Raw genomic sequence first — 17,714 nt, 5'->3', positions numbered from 1 at the left:
TTCCTAGTCTTGACTTTTTTTTTCCAAGCTTAAAAGCAGCGTGCAGAGAGGTAGGCTGTTTTTTCCCTTTGGTGACGTGTGCCAAAGTAAGCAAGATAACTTGTTGAACAAAGTGCACCTGCATTTGAATGCTGCTGATTTTCACCAAGAAGCACACCAGGGAGAGCATACTTGCAGAAGCACTGATCTGTGGGAGTTCTGAAGGCTGAAAAAGGCACAAATCCCAACGTTTTTAAGATGAAGATCTCTGAAAATGTCTTCTTCCTTCTCTTGGTTCACTCTGGTAAGTACCTCCACAAACAATTTTGCCTTGGCATGGTATCTTTGGGATTGACTAATCTGTGATTTGAGAGTCAGAGGGAAACTAGAACCACTTGAGAAACCAACTTCAAGTGGTCAAGAAAAGGAATAGAAAGAAAAAATAGGGAAAAAGAAACCCAAAAAACTAAAGAATATAAAGGTTGTATTGAATGTCATGTGTGTGTCTTGCCTTATTAACTGTACTAAATCTACTTCTAGTTCCACACTCTCCATTTTTCACAGATGTGAACAGTTCTGTAACACTTCTTTTTTCGTGTGTGTAAATAAATAAATAGCAAATTACCTTATTCTACTCAACAGGGCATGTGTGACGTGCTGGCTTTCTCCTGTCACTCTCAAGTTCTAGTGGTGAATGCTTTAAATTTCACTGGAGGTACAGAAGCTGTTTCTGAAGAGACTGCAATCTATTAAATTCAAAAAAATGTTCTGGTTCTGAAATTATCACAATATATTTCTTTTTTTTTTAATTGTTTCTATTGAAGGCCTTCGATAGTATATTAATAGATCTTTTGAGAAGATGTTACACAATGCAGCAGTGTTATTTTCAGCAAAGGAGTTTGGACCAAGATTGTGTATTAAATTGGGTTCAGAGTCTCGCCCGCTATTTCAACATGTTCTTGTCTGGCAATAGAAGGATAGTCTGACTACAGACCTTTCTGTGCTCGAGCTCACTTCAGATGGGTTAACTTGTATGGGGATTTGTTGTTACAGGAAAGCTTCTGTTCAGATCCTGGGTGATGTCCAGCAGTTTTGTAAGGGGCAGATTAAGTGCATCTCTCAGGTGACGTGTAGGCAGTAAGGAACAGATTCTTGCTGTTTCCCTACTGTGGCTGAAAGGTAGGGCCAAATGAGCTTTGCTTCATATAAATGTGCCTAATGATTTCTTCATACAATTCATGCGTTACCTGCAGTGTGTTTGTATCTAAAGCCAGAATGTTGAGGCTGAAGAGTGGCACTTATCTATATATGCTGAGATGCTGAGAGGCAAATTTCAAGTTGGTTATATTTGGGAGGAGTCAGGAGGGAACTTTGATCAGTGAAAACCTCGGTTTTTCTTCCTGTCCCAGGAAATAGATGAGGAAGATTTCACTCAGATAAATGAGGCAGATGTTGAGTTTCCATAAGGTGTCTGTTTTCCACGACTGTAGTACATTTCTTCTTTGCCTCTCAGTTCTCAGAATTCCTACATTTCAGAGGTAGGATCTTGTTTCTCCTTCTGCTAGCACATACTGTTTTGAAAGCGTCTTGTAAGCTTTACAAGTCTGACTCGTGACTTGCAGCAGACCATGCCCTCTATCTCAGTACCTGATGGAAAACAAGGTTTGTGGCGTCAACGGCCTTGTTGAGTCTGCAGCCCTAGAGTCAGCAAATATACACAGCTGCTATTGGGCACTAATGGAATCACATTAATTTACAAAATGCTGTATCTCAACTGTGTGACAATAGTGAGGAAGTGGAGGGCCGGGTAGAGTTGATAGAAAACAACCTGACAAATAAATAACTTAAAGTAGACTCCAACTTACAAGTCAAAATTGAAGAAAAAGCAATGGAATTTGGTGCCAACTGCTTACCCATTTTTTTCAGCATAAAACATACTGACACATATTCGACAGAAGGCTGAACCATTTGTGCATGGTGTTATGTCCTCACAACAGTAACAAAGTGATTTGGTGCTTAGAAGACTGCTTTTTGGGTCTCCTGAAAGGCACCTTTCTCCACTGACTGTGGAGTCTCTGCTGCTTAACCTGAGTCTGTTCACTCGTGGGACTGACCCTCCCTTTTGGTGACTGCGGAAACAACCTCTTATGAAAGAGTGCTTTGAAGAGACAAGTTTACTTTTCTAGTTTTCATAGTAAGCTTAGTGGCGAGGTACTTCAGCTCCTAGAGTTGTTTTTTGTTCAGACTAACGATAAAAGCGACAGGACTCCAGGTTGTAACCAGGAACACTTGAGACAGAGTTGTCTCTGGTCAACCTCCTTGGTTTTGTAGCCTGTCATTTCAAATAACAATTTTAAAACTTCTGGCTCAGTAGAAAGATTCTCTGTGTGTCCCAGGACGTCTCGAGCAGACTGTTGCAGACGATCGCTCTTGCAGCACATAGTGCTCTCAAAGATTATTCTTCTGCAGTATATGTGGCTTAAGTGTGTCTGCATCTGTCTGACAACACATCTGACCCTAGTGTTTGTTTTGGAGAATTCTTCGCAGCTGCAAAATAAAGAATTGTCCCATTTTTCTTCATAGTTAAATGACCATTTTGTACAGATGTACCATGCACATCTTCAGGGTGGCTCCAGAAAGCAAACATGAATTTCTCAAAGATTGTGCCCTTCTGTAAAAAGAACACTGGCACAGAAATTCAGAAACCCACAGCCCCCAGTGGTTAATAAAAGATTTCACAGAACCACAGAATCCCATGAGTTGGAAGGGACCTCCCAGAATCATCCAGTCTGACCTCCTGCTAAAGCAGGTTCCCTACAGCAGGTTGCACAGGAAAGCATCCATGTGGATCTTCATTATCTCAGAGGAGAATCCAGCACCTCTCCAGGCAGCCTGTCCCAGTGCACTCTAACCCTGAAACTAAAGACATTTTTCCTTCTGTTCGTATGAAACTTCCTATGTTCCAATTTGTGCCCATTGTCCCTTGTTCTGTTGCTGGGTGCCACTGAAAGCAGCCTGGCACCATCCGCTTGGCACAGGCCCATTAGGTATTTGTAAGCAGTGATAAGATCCCATCTCAGTCCTCTCCATATTCTTCAAGGCTTTAAGAGTAAGCTGGCCTCTGTGACCTTCAGAGTAGCCATATTTCTTGTGTCATAAATGCCATCAAGTTTCGGTATCAGACTTGAACCTATCCTTTTTCTAGTCCAAATAACTAGTATTCTTGTTAAACTGAATGAAAGCAGGAGAAGTGTGAAAGCTTGCTTTTGAATGATCCCTGATTTTTAATTTTTTTCATTCTTGAAGGAATAAAATGAAAGGTTGGTCCTTTGAGAACCTGTTACCAAGGGGACCTTTCTCTTTTTTTTTTAGTAAGATTTTCTCTTGGTGTTGTGTTTGCAGCTCTCGGCCTGGAACGTGTGCGGTGGTGCACCGTGTCTAACCAAGAGCTTTCTAAGTGCAAGGACATGAGTAACGCCTTTGCTGGGGCTGGCATCCTTCCCCCTTTGGAATGCATGGAGGGAGAATCAGCTGCTAACTGCACCCAGATGATCAAGGTGAGTTGTAAATGATAGATGTCAGTGATTTAATTGCCCTGCGTGCTTAATAATAAATCACATCACAATGTACAGAGCTCCAATGAGCCTCTCATCCATACAGCTTGATGGCATTCATGCCTTTGGAAAATCAAAGCATATATGCATTTCTTTTAAGACATAAAGGTGTACATATGGAACTGAATTCCAGCAAGGCACTGTGTCTTCTCTGCAGCTGGTCACATATGACCAGTCATTAGGAACACAAGCAAACATCTTAAACGTTCTTTCTGAAGCACTAAGCTTTGATTTGGGAATTGTGTTAGATTTATTTAGCAGATACTTAAGAAGGGGTGGAGTAGTAGGATGGAGACTGCAGTTAAAGCTGTGCTGCTGAGCCTTTAAGTAGATTGTCTTCAGGGAAACTCATCGTAATTCTCCTTTTTCAGAGCCTCACCGTGGAAATTGTTGTCTATACAAGTGAGTGTCGAGCCAAATCTCAATACAAAACAGGGTACATGAGATAGACAAAGCAGTGAGCAGGGGGAGCAGAGGGCGTGCTAACCTAACTGTATTAATTCAGCATGCTCAGTTTGGACAAAAAGCTCAGCTTTGCAAAATGGTGTTTGGGAAACAATTCCCTCCTTGGGAGGGAGTGAGAAACAACAAGTGGAAATTGAAGAAAGTGTGGAGGTGGGTGATCACAACTGGCAAAGTGTGAGGGAAGAGGAGGATGACTGGATATGTTCATAAATTATACTCTTTGTGCTTGCTGTTATAAAACTTGAGTAGCTGAACTCAGAAACCTGCGGGTGGATAGCACGAGTATGTAGCTTTCTGATAAGATGGATCTTCACTATAGGCAAGGCTTTGTCCTTGACACCTCTTCTTTCTTGTGCTAATAATCTACTAAATGTTTAAGCTGTTCTGCTCTTTGTAGGGCTGCATGGGACACCTGACTGCATCTGTGCTGAACTCTGCTCCTTGAGGCCAAAAAGGGGGGTGGGACACACTGGCTCAGCAGGCAAAGATATGCTGTTTTATAGCACTACCCAACTTGGACTTAGTTCTGTGAACGTGTTAGCATATGGATAAAGTATTTTTCCTTGAAGATACTTAGAAATTGAGAAATGTCTAAATATTAAACTCAGAAACCTGATAATGTTTAATTTGACCATAGTTATTAGCAGGTGTTTAAACACCTCTAAAGGTAATTCTCAAGTGTTATGACACACAGAAATGAAGTCCTTCTGAAAATAATTAACTTACATTCCCATTGCATCTGTATCAAAAATCACACGTGGAATTGTCCCATGCTTCTGCTAGATGTATGAGAAAATCTTTGCTACAAACAGAAATACTCACACTGTTCTTGCCATTCCACTTCAGCTGCTATTGTATGTATTTACAGGAGCTAAGGTCTGTAGCCTGTAAACTGCTTAAGGTTAAATACAATAATAGGTATTTTTTTCTCTTGTGCTGTGACTTATACACTGAAGTTTAGCCACAAGCGGTTGCTAGGAGCCTTTTTGTTTAATGGGTGCTCAAAGGCTCAGCTTTCCAATCTGAGAAATGCTGTTTTCAATGGAAAAATATACACATAATACAGCCCAGGTCTCCTGTGGGCAACCCTTCCCATTCTATCTGCTCTGCTTCCTGTCCACCACCACTACCAGAGGCTCATTTTGTTTTCCCTGGGGGTCAGGTCTTTCTAACTCCCAGTTCCTCTTACTGTCAGGTATCTCTGCTAAACAACAGACCCTGTTTGGTTCCCAAATTGTTGTCCTGGGCCCTGACTCTCCCCAGTGTAATATTGGATCAGGTTATTCCAGACTGCATCTGTTCTTTAAGATGCAAATATCTCCCAATCCCAACTCTTCTTCTACAGATTTCCTTGGAAATCGGTTCACCTTTCATTCATGAGAAACAGCTCTCAACACATCTAATGTTTCAGCTAATCAATAACTTTTTTTCTCATTTGAGACAAATCAGTTATATATTTCAAATTACATGACATCTTCAAATCTGACACAGGTGCCAACATCAGTATCTTGTCAACACTCTCAGATGATCCCTTTTCACATTTTATGTGGATCAGCCTGGAGAAAATGGCTTTCTGCTAGTCCTAGCCCTACCCTAACCAATGCATACTGCTAAGGGATACTGTCTACTATCCTCTCAGGTGCTGAACCAGAGGTAAAGCATAATGGTAAGAAGCTTGGCATCACCTTAGAAATGCAAAATATCAGTTTGCTGATTGTTTTCTTGGCCATATCTCATCTTGTCAGAGATGCTGTCTCCTGGGCACTAGGCTCAGTACACAACAAACAGATAACGCAGGTTCAGCAGATCAGAAGGATGCATAGCAGTTCTTTCCTTCTTGCAGCTGTGGACGGTCCTGTCTGTGCCTACATAAAATCCAGTGTAATTCTAAGCTTCAACATGCATTCTTACCTTGTGTCTGCACAGAACTACTTGGCAGATGCAGTGACACTGGATGGTCGTTGGATTTACCAGGCTGGAAAGGAGTATGGCCTGAAACCTGTGGTTGGAGAAGTATATGATCAAGGTATAATCAGACTAAAAAACTTCTGGGATACTTAACACAAGTTTTTTTCTGATGTATTTCTACTGTTTCTATTTTATTCTGGGATCCCCTACTTGAAGACTCTGAACTCCAGGTCATTGGTTCACGCATGGGTATTCCTGTCCATAATAGAGTATAGGGGGAAATGGGGGACAGAGGGCAGCAGCCCAGCCCCACCACTAAGTACATCATGACCCTGGGTGCTCAAAACCAAATGTCCCCATGATCCAATGGCCAGCTGTCTTTGTTAAGTTATGAGCACAAGTCAGAGATGAATGGACTTTAATGGTTTCTGATCACGTAAGTCAGATTAAATGAGTTTACAGTATCTTAAGACCCTTAAGTCTTAATGCTATGAATTATCTAAAACTATAGACAAAGAGAATTAAACCATCTATGAGGATAATCAATTTTCTTGGTATTAATCCAATCCAAATATATTTACAGCCACAGAGAATTTCTTCTATGGATGATTCTCTGAGTATCTTTCATCTCACCTCCTGTTCCAAGTTGCTTTTGGCCTTTTCTATGATACTGCACACCACAGGGGTACTGGGGGACATGTACCCACAGTCAGGACAGGGGCAATGTGACTGCCTGCGTGTGGGGGAGCCAATTAATTGCTTCTATTTCTCCCTGCGCTGCAGAGATTGGAACTTCATATTATGCCGTGGCTGTGGTAAGGAAGGGCTCCAACATCACCATCAACAGCTTGAAGGGCATCCGCTCGTGTCACACGGGCATCAACAGAACTGCAGGTTGGAATGTGCCCGTGGGCTACCTAATTGACAGCGGGCGCCTGCCAGCAATGGCGTGCGACCTCCCAAAAGGTAAGAGCTGAGAGGACAGAGATCTGTTCCTTGGCAGTGTCTTTCTGCATGTTCTTGGGACATCTGCATGTGGGCAGAAATGTGTGGCTCTGTGCTGTTTTGTTTCTCGGTGGTTTTTCTGCTCCTTGTAAGATGAAATAGACCAAACGTAGGTCTGATGGAAACGGCAAGTTTGTTTGAAACTTGGAAACTCCTTCAAGAACAGAATGGCTTATCCCTATAGAGATGTACTGTTCAGATATTCTCAAACTAGATCTTGTTTATTCACAGCTAAGGATGTCTCATTCTGGTTTCACTTCTAGCTGTTAGTGACTATTTCAGTGCTAGCTGCATTCCTGGAGCCAACAGTGCCAACTATCCCACATCCCTCTGTCAGCTCTGCAAAGGGGATTCATCTGGGCAGAACAAATGCCAAGGAAATTCACAAGAGCAGTACTATGACTACAGCGGGGCTTTCAGGTAAAAATCACAGCTCTGTCCCTTTCTATCTCTGTGCTGTATCCACAGCCATAATGTCCAGTGCTGCAGGAAACTGCAGCAAGACAATTTTCAGTTGATCCTGTTAGAAAACCTGCTGTAGTGTTAGAATAACCATGATTTAAACCTAGAGGCTGAACAAAAGTAATTCTGAACCCACTATTTCAGGTATTGACACCTGATTGTTAAAATTAGATGTCTAGCATTTGTACTGGGCAGGGCAATCCCACTGCTGTTGCTTTGTTCAGTATCTGTTGACAAAAGTCTGTGTGTTTGTTTCAGTGGTTTGCATTTTTCCTTGTAAAACAGGATGGTCCTTGGAGGTTGACAGCTGACCAGCCACCCTACCCAGCTGTTTGTTATCTCACCTCGATTGCACTGAATTCTCTTATCAGTTATCTGCCACCCTACCCAGCTATTTCAGTTATCTCCCTTCAGTTGCACTGAATTCTCTTATCGCTTTGCTCTGTTCCCTGTTTTTGCATGCTTTGCTGTATTTCCCTTCTTTCTGTCTGTGTGCTGCATTGCAGTTCCCAGCCCCCAAGTAATAGCACTGACAGTGCAGAGGTATAATTTACTCATGGGAAACACTTGTTTCCCTCCATGTATTCCTCAAAAGATTGTGCAACTGCATTAGATAGAGAGCTCTGCTGGACAAAGAAGGTCATGGTGTTTGTCCCAAGCAGCACAGAACATGTTGTCCACGTTCACCAAATGACAGCAGTAGTTTACTTCATGCTCTGTCAGCCACTGGTCTCTGCCTTGAGCTAAATTCTCAGCACAACGAAATAGGTCAGTGTCTGCTGGCTGATGGAACGTAGCGTGCAGCCCTCTGGCTGCCAGCCCGCAGTGCTCGATGCGTGGAAGCTGTGCTTTATAATGCATCTTTGTATTTGGGTTTGCATTTATTAGGTGTTTGGCTGAAGGTGCTGGAGAAGTTGCTTTTGTGAAGCACAGCACAGTGCCTGAAAATACTGATGGTAAGTGCTGAACAGTGGCTGCAGCTCTGCAGAACGGTGCCTGCATTGCCAGTGTAATGCCAGATATTTGATTCACCTTCAACTGAAGAATGAGCAAAAATGCTCTAATAGTGGAATTAGATGCATGCATATATATATATATACATTTATATATATATATATGTATATATGCGCTAGGAGTTAGATGAATCCAAGTGATTCTTTTTTTTTTCCCCCAAACACTTGATAGTTTCAGTAAGGATGAGAGATAGGATCCTCAGCTGCTTTTGGAAGGAGAGTTTAAGCAGCACTAAACTTGTGGTTTTGTACCTGGGCTGTTATGAATATGTTGCTTGTGCCAAGCCAAGTGGGAAATCTGTTGACAAGATGTGGCCTCCCCTATCTGGCACTTTGAGAAATCTACCTTGAGCATAACACGTTTTAATGTTGTGGGCCTGTTCAACCATCAGGTACAGCAGGGAAAAGTAATTAAAAAAATGAAGTATTAGATCTAATCTTAAGGATGCTCTGGGTACCACTGCAGACCCTGGTATAGATCAGTGCAGTCTCACAAGTGTTAGGCTGTGTATCTTGTTGGAGATATAAGTCTGAAGGACGATGTACATGCATAGGATACGTTGTACAATCAGCAGTATTTCAGTGATGCTCAGGAAAGCTGTATTCTGCTCCTCATGTGAATGTAATGCTTGAAGCAGACTTGGAGCCAGAAATATCAGCCCTGCCTAATATCCATTTTGTCAGCATTTTCTGTCTGTTTTCAGGAAGAACTCTTTCTACTTGGGCCCAGCAGCTTCGCTCCAAGGACTTCCAGCTTCTGTGCCGCAACGGCAGCACGGCTGATGTAACAGAGTGGAGAACCTGCCACCTGGCCCGAGTCCCAGCTCGTGCCGTGGTTGTACGGCCGGACACAGACGGGACAGCTGTCTTCCAGCTCCTGAACCAGGGACAAGTAGGACAGTGATTTTTTCATCAGTCCATTACAACTCACCCACTGGCTGAGCTGAAGATATCTGGGCACCTTTGGCCCTGTGGGGTCTGAAACAGCATGGGAGGCACTCAGCATCAGTAGGGCCCTGATGGGAGTTGCAGAGTGGGCTTTGGGGTTCATTTTTGCCCTCAAAGTCTCAGGGACACTGAAAATTACCTGGGAGGGGTGATTTTGTTTTGTCTTTATGCTTGTCTTTTCTTCTGTCAATTCTTAACCTGTAAGTCTTCCATAAGGAAAACCTTAATTGTTTGTCTGTTATGTAGGCAGGAGATTTTCTCCTGCATGTAAACAAAGTCATCACAGAAGTATGGCAGCAGGTAGAGGGGTGTGTGACAGGTGTTTTTTCTTTAACATTACAGCAAAGATTTAATGGTGTAGGCACCCAGTTTCAGATGTTTGACTCCACAGCTTATGGTGCCCAGAACCTTATGTTCAGAGACTCCACCACAGAGCTCGTTGCAGTCACGTCTCAGAATTACCAGGCATGGTTGGGTGATGAGTATCTTCATGTCATGCAGGCCCTGAGCTGTGACCCCAACAGTAAGTTGTCTTCTTCTCTTCAAAACCATGCACAAAGATAGCTGATATTGGAGACCATCTTTATTCTGCTGTCATCTTCTGATTCTTTGAGGCTTACGGCAAGATGCCAATCTGATCTTCAAGCATGGAGGAAGGGTGCTTTTACCTACAAATGGTATTACACTGCAGAATGCTTTCCTGTGCAAATGAGCCTGTGCTGTGTCACAGGATGCAGATGTTTCATACTCTTTTGGGTGTGTGTGAGAGACATGAATTTAGTAGGTTACTACTGCTAACTAGAACTCAATTTCTCACCTGCTAGAAAAGGGAAATTGCAGTAATGTGTTGCTGTGTAAAATCCTCAAATGTGTTTATTGTAATCTTCTCTGCCATCAGAAGGATGTAAAAAGGAATTGCTGTGCATTCTGGCACACTTGGAAACACAGGTTAATTAATCATCATGGCAGCTGAGCCCCTAGACATAGCCTGTGCTGTAGCAAGGTCCCCCACCTCCAGGACTTGCCTCTTCTGAGGGCTGTTTAGTGACTGCTGGCTGTGAAGGAACCTGTGTTCAGGGTGTATTTTTACTGCACTACTCTTGTGACAGTAGACTGCAAATAATCAATAGCTTATAGCTGTGATTAATGGTCAGCAATCATAGGAGTTCCTGCTCCTTCACGCCAAGGGATTTGTAGTGTGGACATACCTCTAGTCTGGAGACCTCTGTGGTACCAAATCAGGTGTATGTCTGAGCTAGAGAATGGGAGGAAACATAGAAGTAAATATTTTGATAGCATATATGGCACACGTGATGGGGGTACAGTTGTGTGCCTCCTTTTCTTTTACAAAGGAAGTGAGCTGTAGTATTTGCTTTCCATTTTCATGCAGCATTGCCAGAAAGCCTGAACTGGTGTGTTGTTTCCACTGAGGAGATTTGGAAATGTGGTGAAATGGGGACTGCCTTTAGGAATAAGGATTTAAAACCAGAAATCCAGTGTATTTCAGCCAAGACAAAAGAAGAATGCATGGAGATGATCCAGGTAAGCTGTAGGATCCTTGTGCAATAAACCAATCAACACAAGCTGCTCTCTGCTGGGTAGGTAGGATTAGAGGGATGTGCTCTTAGGTGATCAGCAGGCAATATTGGATTTCAAGGAGGTGATTTGCAATTCATATCCTGTGAATGGACCTGAACTCTGGTGCTTTTTCCATTGTAACAAGTGTTTTGCTCCATTTCTGGAGGCATTCAAGGCCAAGTTGATGGCCTTGAATGGGCCTTGATGGGATCCTGGGCAGCCTCATCTACTGGCAGGCAACCCTGCCCGTGGCAGAGGGGTTGGAACTAGATGAACTTTAAGGTCCCTTCTAACCTAAGCCATTCTGTGATTGCTCTTTGGGTACCAGACCTGTCTGCTGAGATGCAAGATATGATGCTGGAGTTGTCATTGTAGCAGGGAAGGGAAGATGTCTGCTGTTTTTTCACAAAAATTGTAAAGTTTATTTTATTTTTCAGAAAAAGGAAATTGATGTTGTAGCTTTGGGTGGAGCTGATATTTACATTGCTGGGAAGACATACGGCCTTGTACCAGCTGCTGGAGAAAGTTTCTCTGGTAAGAACGTCAGAAAATAGAGATGTTGTTTTTCAAAACAGCTCTAAAAGCACAGGCTCTGTTCCCTTGCCCTGCTGGGAAAGCTGCTTGCAGAGGAAATGAGTATTATTATCCTCACGTCATGGACAGAGGAGAAAATAAGGGTTGGGCTCCTGCAGTGAATTAGTGAGAGTTCTGTCTGTCCTGCTCCTGGACAAGGTTCATTCTTTTGCAGTCCTGAGTCTTACAGTTACATATTTGTCTTTTCAACTCTGCAAAAAGTATTTTAAATGGAAAAATGAATATTCACAAAATCAAAACAATTTTAACATGCAATGACACAGAAATTACATAGCGTACTCTAGTTTAAGACAAATTCTTACTATAATTGTGTTGGTGTTTCATAGTCATTGATGAAAAGATTGTTTGTAGGTGTAGGGCAGAATTTCAATATGCTGCAAAACTCACAGAAGTTTTTGAGTTGTCACGTAAAAACAACTCCTTACAACAGGTCTAAGTCACTAATGACCCAAACATTGCTTTCAACGGATGTATATATAACAGCTAGAGTTAATGAAATCCTTTCATGTCCTCTCTAGTTTACATGGTCCAAGTGTACAGGCCATGAGTGAATGCAACACTGTGGAGTAGTAAGAGTGAAGAATTGTGTGTGTGTGTGTGTGTGTGTGTGTGTGTGTGTGTGTGTGTGTGTGTTCAGAGTTCCTGACTGGCTGATTGTTGGTGCAGTTAAATTGGCACCAGAGAAGTCATTAAGCAGTGGGAATGCTTAAGGAAAACCATCATGGGTTTTTTTGTTTGTTTCTGCAAGCTGAAGACAACAATAATGCATACTATGCTGTGGCATTAGTGAAACGGAATCCATCCAATGCATTCACCATCAGTGACCTGAAAGGGAAGAAGTCCTGCCACACAGGACTGGGGAGAACTGCTGGATGGAATATCCCCATTGGCATGCTAATAAAGAAAGGCTTTATTAATCCCAGAGACTGTAATATTCCTCAAGGTAAGAAGACATACAGTAACTGTCCAATTATAAACTTTCATTAGGGAAGTACAGTCTTGATATTGCAAAGCTCTATATTAATTTTGTGAGGGATTGTTGCCTTTTTAATGTCACGTTCTGAAACTGTAAGCTTGCTGATTAGGCTAATAGAGGGGCCATGTTGAGAATGTTACCTCTAACATGAAAGTCTTCCTTTCACAAAGTCATTGCTTAATTCAGGTTGGAGGGATTATCTAGAGCAACCTGCTGCTCAAAGTTAGATCTCATTGTCCAGGGTCATGTCCAACCAAATTTTGAGTAACTCTGAGGATGGAGATTCCACAACCTCTCTGGGCCCTTCCCCAGTTTTTGTCCATTTTTGATATAAATAATTCCTTTCCTTATATCTAATTAGAATTTTCCTTATTGTAACTTCTATTAGCCTTCATTGGCACAAAAGTATGCTGCCAACTCTTGGTCAATGCGTTGCCCACCGGGATCTCCAGGTTTTTCAGCCTTGCAGCCTTTCATGATTTATTCCTACTTAAAGCAGGATTTTACATTCACCTTTGTTGAATGTTGAGATTCCCACCAGTGTGGAGCCAGCCCTGCTCCATCTCAGCAGCAGCCGTGGCCTCCAGTGTATCAAACTGTGAATGTTTATTCTGACTTTCAGAAATGTAGATGAAGTGTCTTTTTAAAATTGAATCAACTTGGTTTATCATCTATTGCTGAAAAACCTGCTTCCACACCTGTCCATCTCCATTCTTGCTCGAGGATGTTGACTCCAGTCAGTGTCACTGATAGGACAGTCACTGTAACACATGCAGTCTATACAGATGTATGTCCTCTCGAGGTGGTACTTCCAGCTCTGGGATGCCATTGCACTAAATGATGAATTGTTGTTTGGAATTTTATTGCATTTATTTTCAAACATTATTTAGTACTGGGCAATATAGTAATAATACAGTAATAATAATCAGTTAGGTGGTACTTTGAAAATATTTTAATTTGTGAATTTCAGTAAGGCAGCTACAATATATGTTTCTAGTGTCCTGCAGAAACTGGTGTTTGTATAACCTCATGAGAATGTAACTACCCTTTCTTGTGAAGAGAACTTCCACTTACGCTGCTTTGTCTTTTTTATTTTAAGCTGTGAGTGAGTTTTTCTCTGCCAGCTGTGTGCCTTCGGCTGAGCAGGATAATTACCCATCAACGCTCTGTCAACTGTGTATTGGAGATAATAGTGGAAACAATAAATGCAGTGCAAGTAGCCAAGAACGGTATTATAGCTACAGTGGAGCCTTCAGGTAATCAGCACACGTGGTTGTTATTTAGTCTGTCAGTTTGTCGGAGCGCAAGGAGGTACCGCTCTCTATCTTAGTCAGCAAGAAGCGTAATTCCTTTTAAGAACAGCCCACTAAAAACAGTAGCAGCCTTCTCCTTTGCAAGATGCTGTGACAGTCATAGCAGAAGAGGGGTGTCTGTGTGTACGTGCATGTCAAAGCCTCTTGCCAGCTTCCTGGCCTACAGCCACACAGATGAGGAACAGCCAAATCCCCGTTTCTGTTTACAGAGCAATGGGCACTCACCTAGTGAGGAGCACATGGGTTGTCATCAGTTTGCAGCCTTGCTTTAATTGAGTGTGACAGCCTGCCACTCTAGTCAGGTCATCCATAAAGAGCTTAAGCAGGGAAACGGGCAAAGAGTAGGCAGTAATGAGTGGCTATGGGTGTGTGCTGAGCATGGCAGGCTAGGAGCAGGGAACTGGGGCTGGGTCTTCTCTGTCCTCACCATTTATGGTGGTATTCAAAAATAGGTTTCATAACAGCACAAACAACTATGTTCAAATATCATATCCTTTTCAAAACAAGATTTGGTAAAAATATAGGAGGCAAAAATAGTTTAAAATTGAATAAATACTTCATATAACAGTGAATATCAACATTTGGGGTCATTAACTGGGTAGATATGGAAGTTTTTTCCTGGCCTTCATCTGTAAAGGTAAGGGTGCCTGCAACAGAGCTGGCAGTGAGTGGCCATCTTCCTTCAGAGGAGAGCCTTGAACAGCAGCTGCCTGATAAATACTCAAGTGCTGACTTCATATTTCAAGCCTCATGCAAGTCTCTTCATAGACTGTAATGACTGCTGTATTGTGTGCTGGACGGCACCAGTTACAACATGGGAAACAGCAAATGATTGTAAAGCTGTGGTGTTCTACATATTCGTCCTGAAACTCACTGGCATGGGATGCCACACTCACAGAAGAAAGAGGAAAGTTTTGGGTGCCCTTGGCAAATGGGGCCTCTTCTGCTTCAGGAAATTAGGGAAACAGAACCTAGTTGAGGAACACACTGTTAGAAACTGCAGTTACTTTAGCTGTGTCTTCAGTGTAGAGGGCTGTAAAGCAGCATCTGTGCATGCAGTAAGATCACTCCAACCTGGAAAAAAAAAAAAACACCCCACAAAAGTGCTTGTGTATGCACACATATGCAGAACCTGGTAAACACTTATGCACTCAAGGAGTCTTAATGGCATATACTTAGTGTGTGTTTTAAAAGGTGTGAAAGCTGCCGTTACCAAATGGGGAATAGAGCACTGAGTATCATTTATCTGCTGTTTCTTTGCTTATCTAATACTGACCTTTTTCTGTCCTTTCTCCCATTGTTACTAATACTATTTCCTGTTCTATTACTCTCTTGAAATTCTTAAAGTATTATTTAAACTTTGCAATAACGTTGGTTTTTCTCTCATTTCAAGATGCTTCCTTTCTTGGTTTGCTTTTTCTCTTTACTTTGAGGTCCAATGGATTTATTTGCAGGAAAGTATGCAAGAAAGGTTGATTTCTAAATCTATCAGTTATTAGAAATGACGTGGTCCAAATAAAGATGCTCTGAATTGAACTTCTGTCTCACATTTCATAAAGGTGCCTGGCAGAGGACGCTGGGGATGTGGCCTTTGTGAAGCACTCAACAGTGTTTGAGAACACAGATGGTATTTGGTTTTACTTGACTCTTTATTACAATTCAGTTATTTTTCTTCAACCTTTTAGCTCTAAAGCATTCAATGAGTGACATTGACTAGTTTCTTCTTTTAGGTAAGAATACAGAAAGTTGGGCCCATGACTTGAAGTCCAGTGATTTCCAGTTACTGTGCCGGAATGGGGCCCGTGCTGAAGTCACTCAGTTTGCTCAGTGTCACCTGGCTCGGGTGCCAGCTCAGGCCATTATGGTTCACCCAGACACCAACATTTTTGCTCTGTATGGACTACTGGACAAAGCTCAGGTAATAATTATACATTTATTCTGTCGGTGAGTTATGTGTTTAGGCTGACCATGCCAGGCTGCCACGGGCATTTAGCTTCTGTATTGATGGAAATCTAGTTTTAAAAGCAATACTGAGCATCTCCGTGCTATGCTTCAGTCATTTCCTTAACTCCTGTGCAGCCAAACCCTGTATTGCACAATAATGCTTACACAGAAGAACTTAATAGAAGTATAAGTCTTTCCAGATAGTAACAAGAACCAAAATTCTTGTAATTGCCAATGGCAGTAGTCTGTATGTTATCTACTGGAGTGTCTTAAAATGAATGCAGGGTTTGCAGTTGTGTGAACTTCTCGTGTACTGAACAGTTCGTGTTGTACTAGAAAAATGTGGCACTTAATCTTCCAAGATACTGAAAATTTTGCATTGTCTTCAGGACTATTTTGGAAATAACAGCAACAGAAATGGATTCAAAATGTTTGATTCTTCAGCTTTTCAAGGAAAAGACTTGATCTTTAAGGATTCTGCGGTGAAGATAGTGCCAGTAGAAGACAGGAGAACATATGCAGAATGGCTGGGGAGTGAATATATTGAGTCCCTTGAAGGGATGCAAACACCACAGTGCTCTGGGGCAGGTAATAAGTTAATACAACAACACCTACTAGTGATTACTTTTATTCCCTTCATTATTTTAGGTCAGTTACAGGGCCTGGGCTAACATGGTCCAAATGGCAACTTCCAGGCCACCCCACCCTGGCCTAGCACCTTTTCTTCAGATGAACTGCTGTCTGGATAATATGTTGTGCTAACATTTTAAAGCCTCTTCCTGCCACTTTGCAGGCAAGGTGCTTATACCATTTGCTCATTGGGAAGTGGGGTGGGACTGGAAGCTGCCGCTGTTCATGTGGATGGGGTGGAATTTGAGGCAGAAGCCATCAGTACTGTGCCAACATGGCTTACAAGATCAGTCCAAATTGAAGTACTTCTGTCATCATTGCTGATGTTGAATGATGCTGGGCTGAAGGACTCCCAGGTGCTGTTAGATGGATACAGGTTTTTTGATCTGTAGAAGAATTTCTGCATCTTGGAAGGCAGTATTAAAGTTTTGTCTAGAGATCCACTCTGGCCTCCTTGCTGGTAATGTTCTGACTCCTTCATCCCTGCTTATCCTATTCTCACCTTGCTGGAGGCAACAGTTTCTCCTGAGTTCTGCTGCCAGAAGAGGTAAGTGCACAGAGGATGGACAGGCCATGGACTGGGAGAGCACCTGCAGTCCAGAGTACCACCTCTGCCATGTACAAGGTCCTCAACCTCCCAGAAGAAAGCAGGGGGAATCTCCAAAGTCACTGGAGGAAAAGTTAAGCCAGAGAGACTTGGAGGGACTGCCTGCTGGCAGAGGAGAAAGAATGAAGTTCAAAGTCTTCCTCCACTGAGCTCCTCGACTTTCCGCAACCAGTATGCTCACTGCTTCAGAGAGATGTCCTTTTCCCTTGAAATCTTTGCTGCCATTTCCACCAGGAAATGTGGCTGTCCTCCTTCTACAGGGGGTTATTTGAGTGCCTGTGAGCAACACTTCTGTTTTCTGTTAGTGAAACAAAGTAGCTCACTACTGATTACCTGTTTCCATGGCAAGAGGCTTGTAGCACTCAGTTTTTATTTTTATCCATAGCTGCACTAACAACACGTGCTGCTGCGCTGCTGGCAGGCAGCATCCTCCTGACCACAGCCGCCACCTCATGAGCCCGGGATGTAGAGAGATTCAGCGTAATAAAATATATATATATATATATGTAAAAACATACTGTAAATAAATGTAACCTGAGAAATAAACAAGAGAAGTCAGCACCCGCTGCCGTCTGTACGCGTGTAAATGCAGCGCGTTGCACTGCGGTGCTCAGATGCGTGACTCGAGGCATTCTGCGCCTGCGCACTCAGCCCGCTCTGCGGCGCTCCGGCCGGCGT

General features: G+C 42.6%; 1 protein-coding gene across 2 annotated transcripts; it reads left to right on the top strand.

The window, feature by feature from the left end:
- Positions 1-43: 43 nt before the first annotated feature.
- Positions 44-17,597, top strand: MELTF (melanotransferrin). Of its 2 annotated transcripts, XM_010716380.3 has the most exons (16): positions 44-283; positions 3,382-3,536; positions 5,985-6,084; positions 6,750-6,932; positions 7,235-7,391; positions 8,322-8,389; positions 9,151-9,338; positions 9,737-9,917; positions 10,785-10,936; positions 11,410-11,506; positions 12,315-12,509; positions 13,642-13,798; positions 15,415-15,482; positions 15,586-15,773; positions 16,189-16,387; positions 17,422-17,597. In XM_010716380.3, the coding sequence occupies exons 1-16, from the start codon at positions 238-240 to the stop codon at positions 17,490-17,492; spliced, it is 2,205 nt and encodes a 734-aa protein (XP_010714682.1). In that variant the 5' UTR covers positions 44-237; the 3' UTR covers positions 17,493-17,597. The 2 variants fall into 2 exon arrangements, with proteins under 2 accessions (XP_010714682.1, XP_003209160.1); XM_003209112.4 differs by having other exon boundaries at positions 45-283; positions 16,189-17,597.
- Positions 17,598-17,714: the final 117 nt, after the last annotated feature.

This window comes from Meleagris gallopavo, chromosome 11 (genome assembly GCF_000146605.3).
Source record: "Meleagris gallopavo isolate NT-WF06-2002-E0010 breed Aviagen turkey brand Nicholas breeding stock chromosome 11, Turkey_5.1, whole genome shotgun sequence".
In the NCBI taxonomy this organism is placed as follows: domain Eukaryota; kingdom Metazoa; phylum Chordata; class Aves; order Galliformes; family Phasianidae; genus Meleagris; species Meleagris gallopavo.
The sequence above is the reverse complement of the archived record's forward strand: the minus strand, read 5'-3'. Positions and strand labels throughout refer to the sequence as shown.

Coding starts and splice junctions, on each gene's coding strand:
- MELTF (XM_003209112.4), top strand. CDS start 238: ATGAAGATCTCTGAAAATGTCTTCTTCCTTCTCTTGGTTCACTCTG. Junction 7,392..8,321: donor GACTACAGCGGGGCTTTCAG/GTAAAAATCACA, acceptor TGCATTTATTAG/GTGTTTGGCTGAAGGTGCTG. Junction 15,483..15,585: donor AGTGTTTGAGAACACAGATG/GTATTTGGTTTT, acceptor TTCTTCTTTTAG/GTAAGAATACAGAAAGTTGG.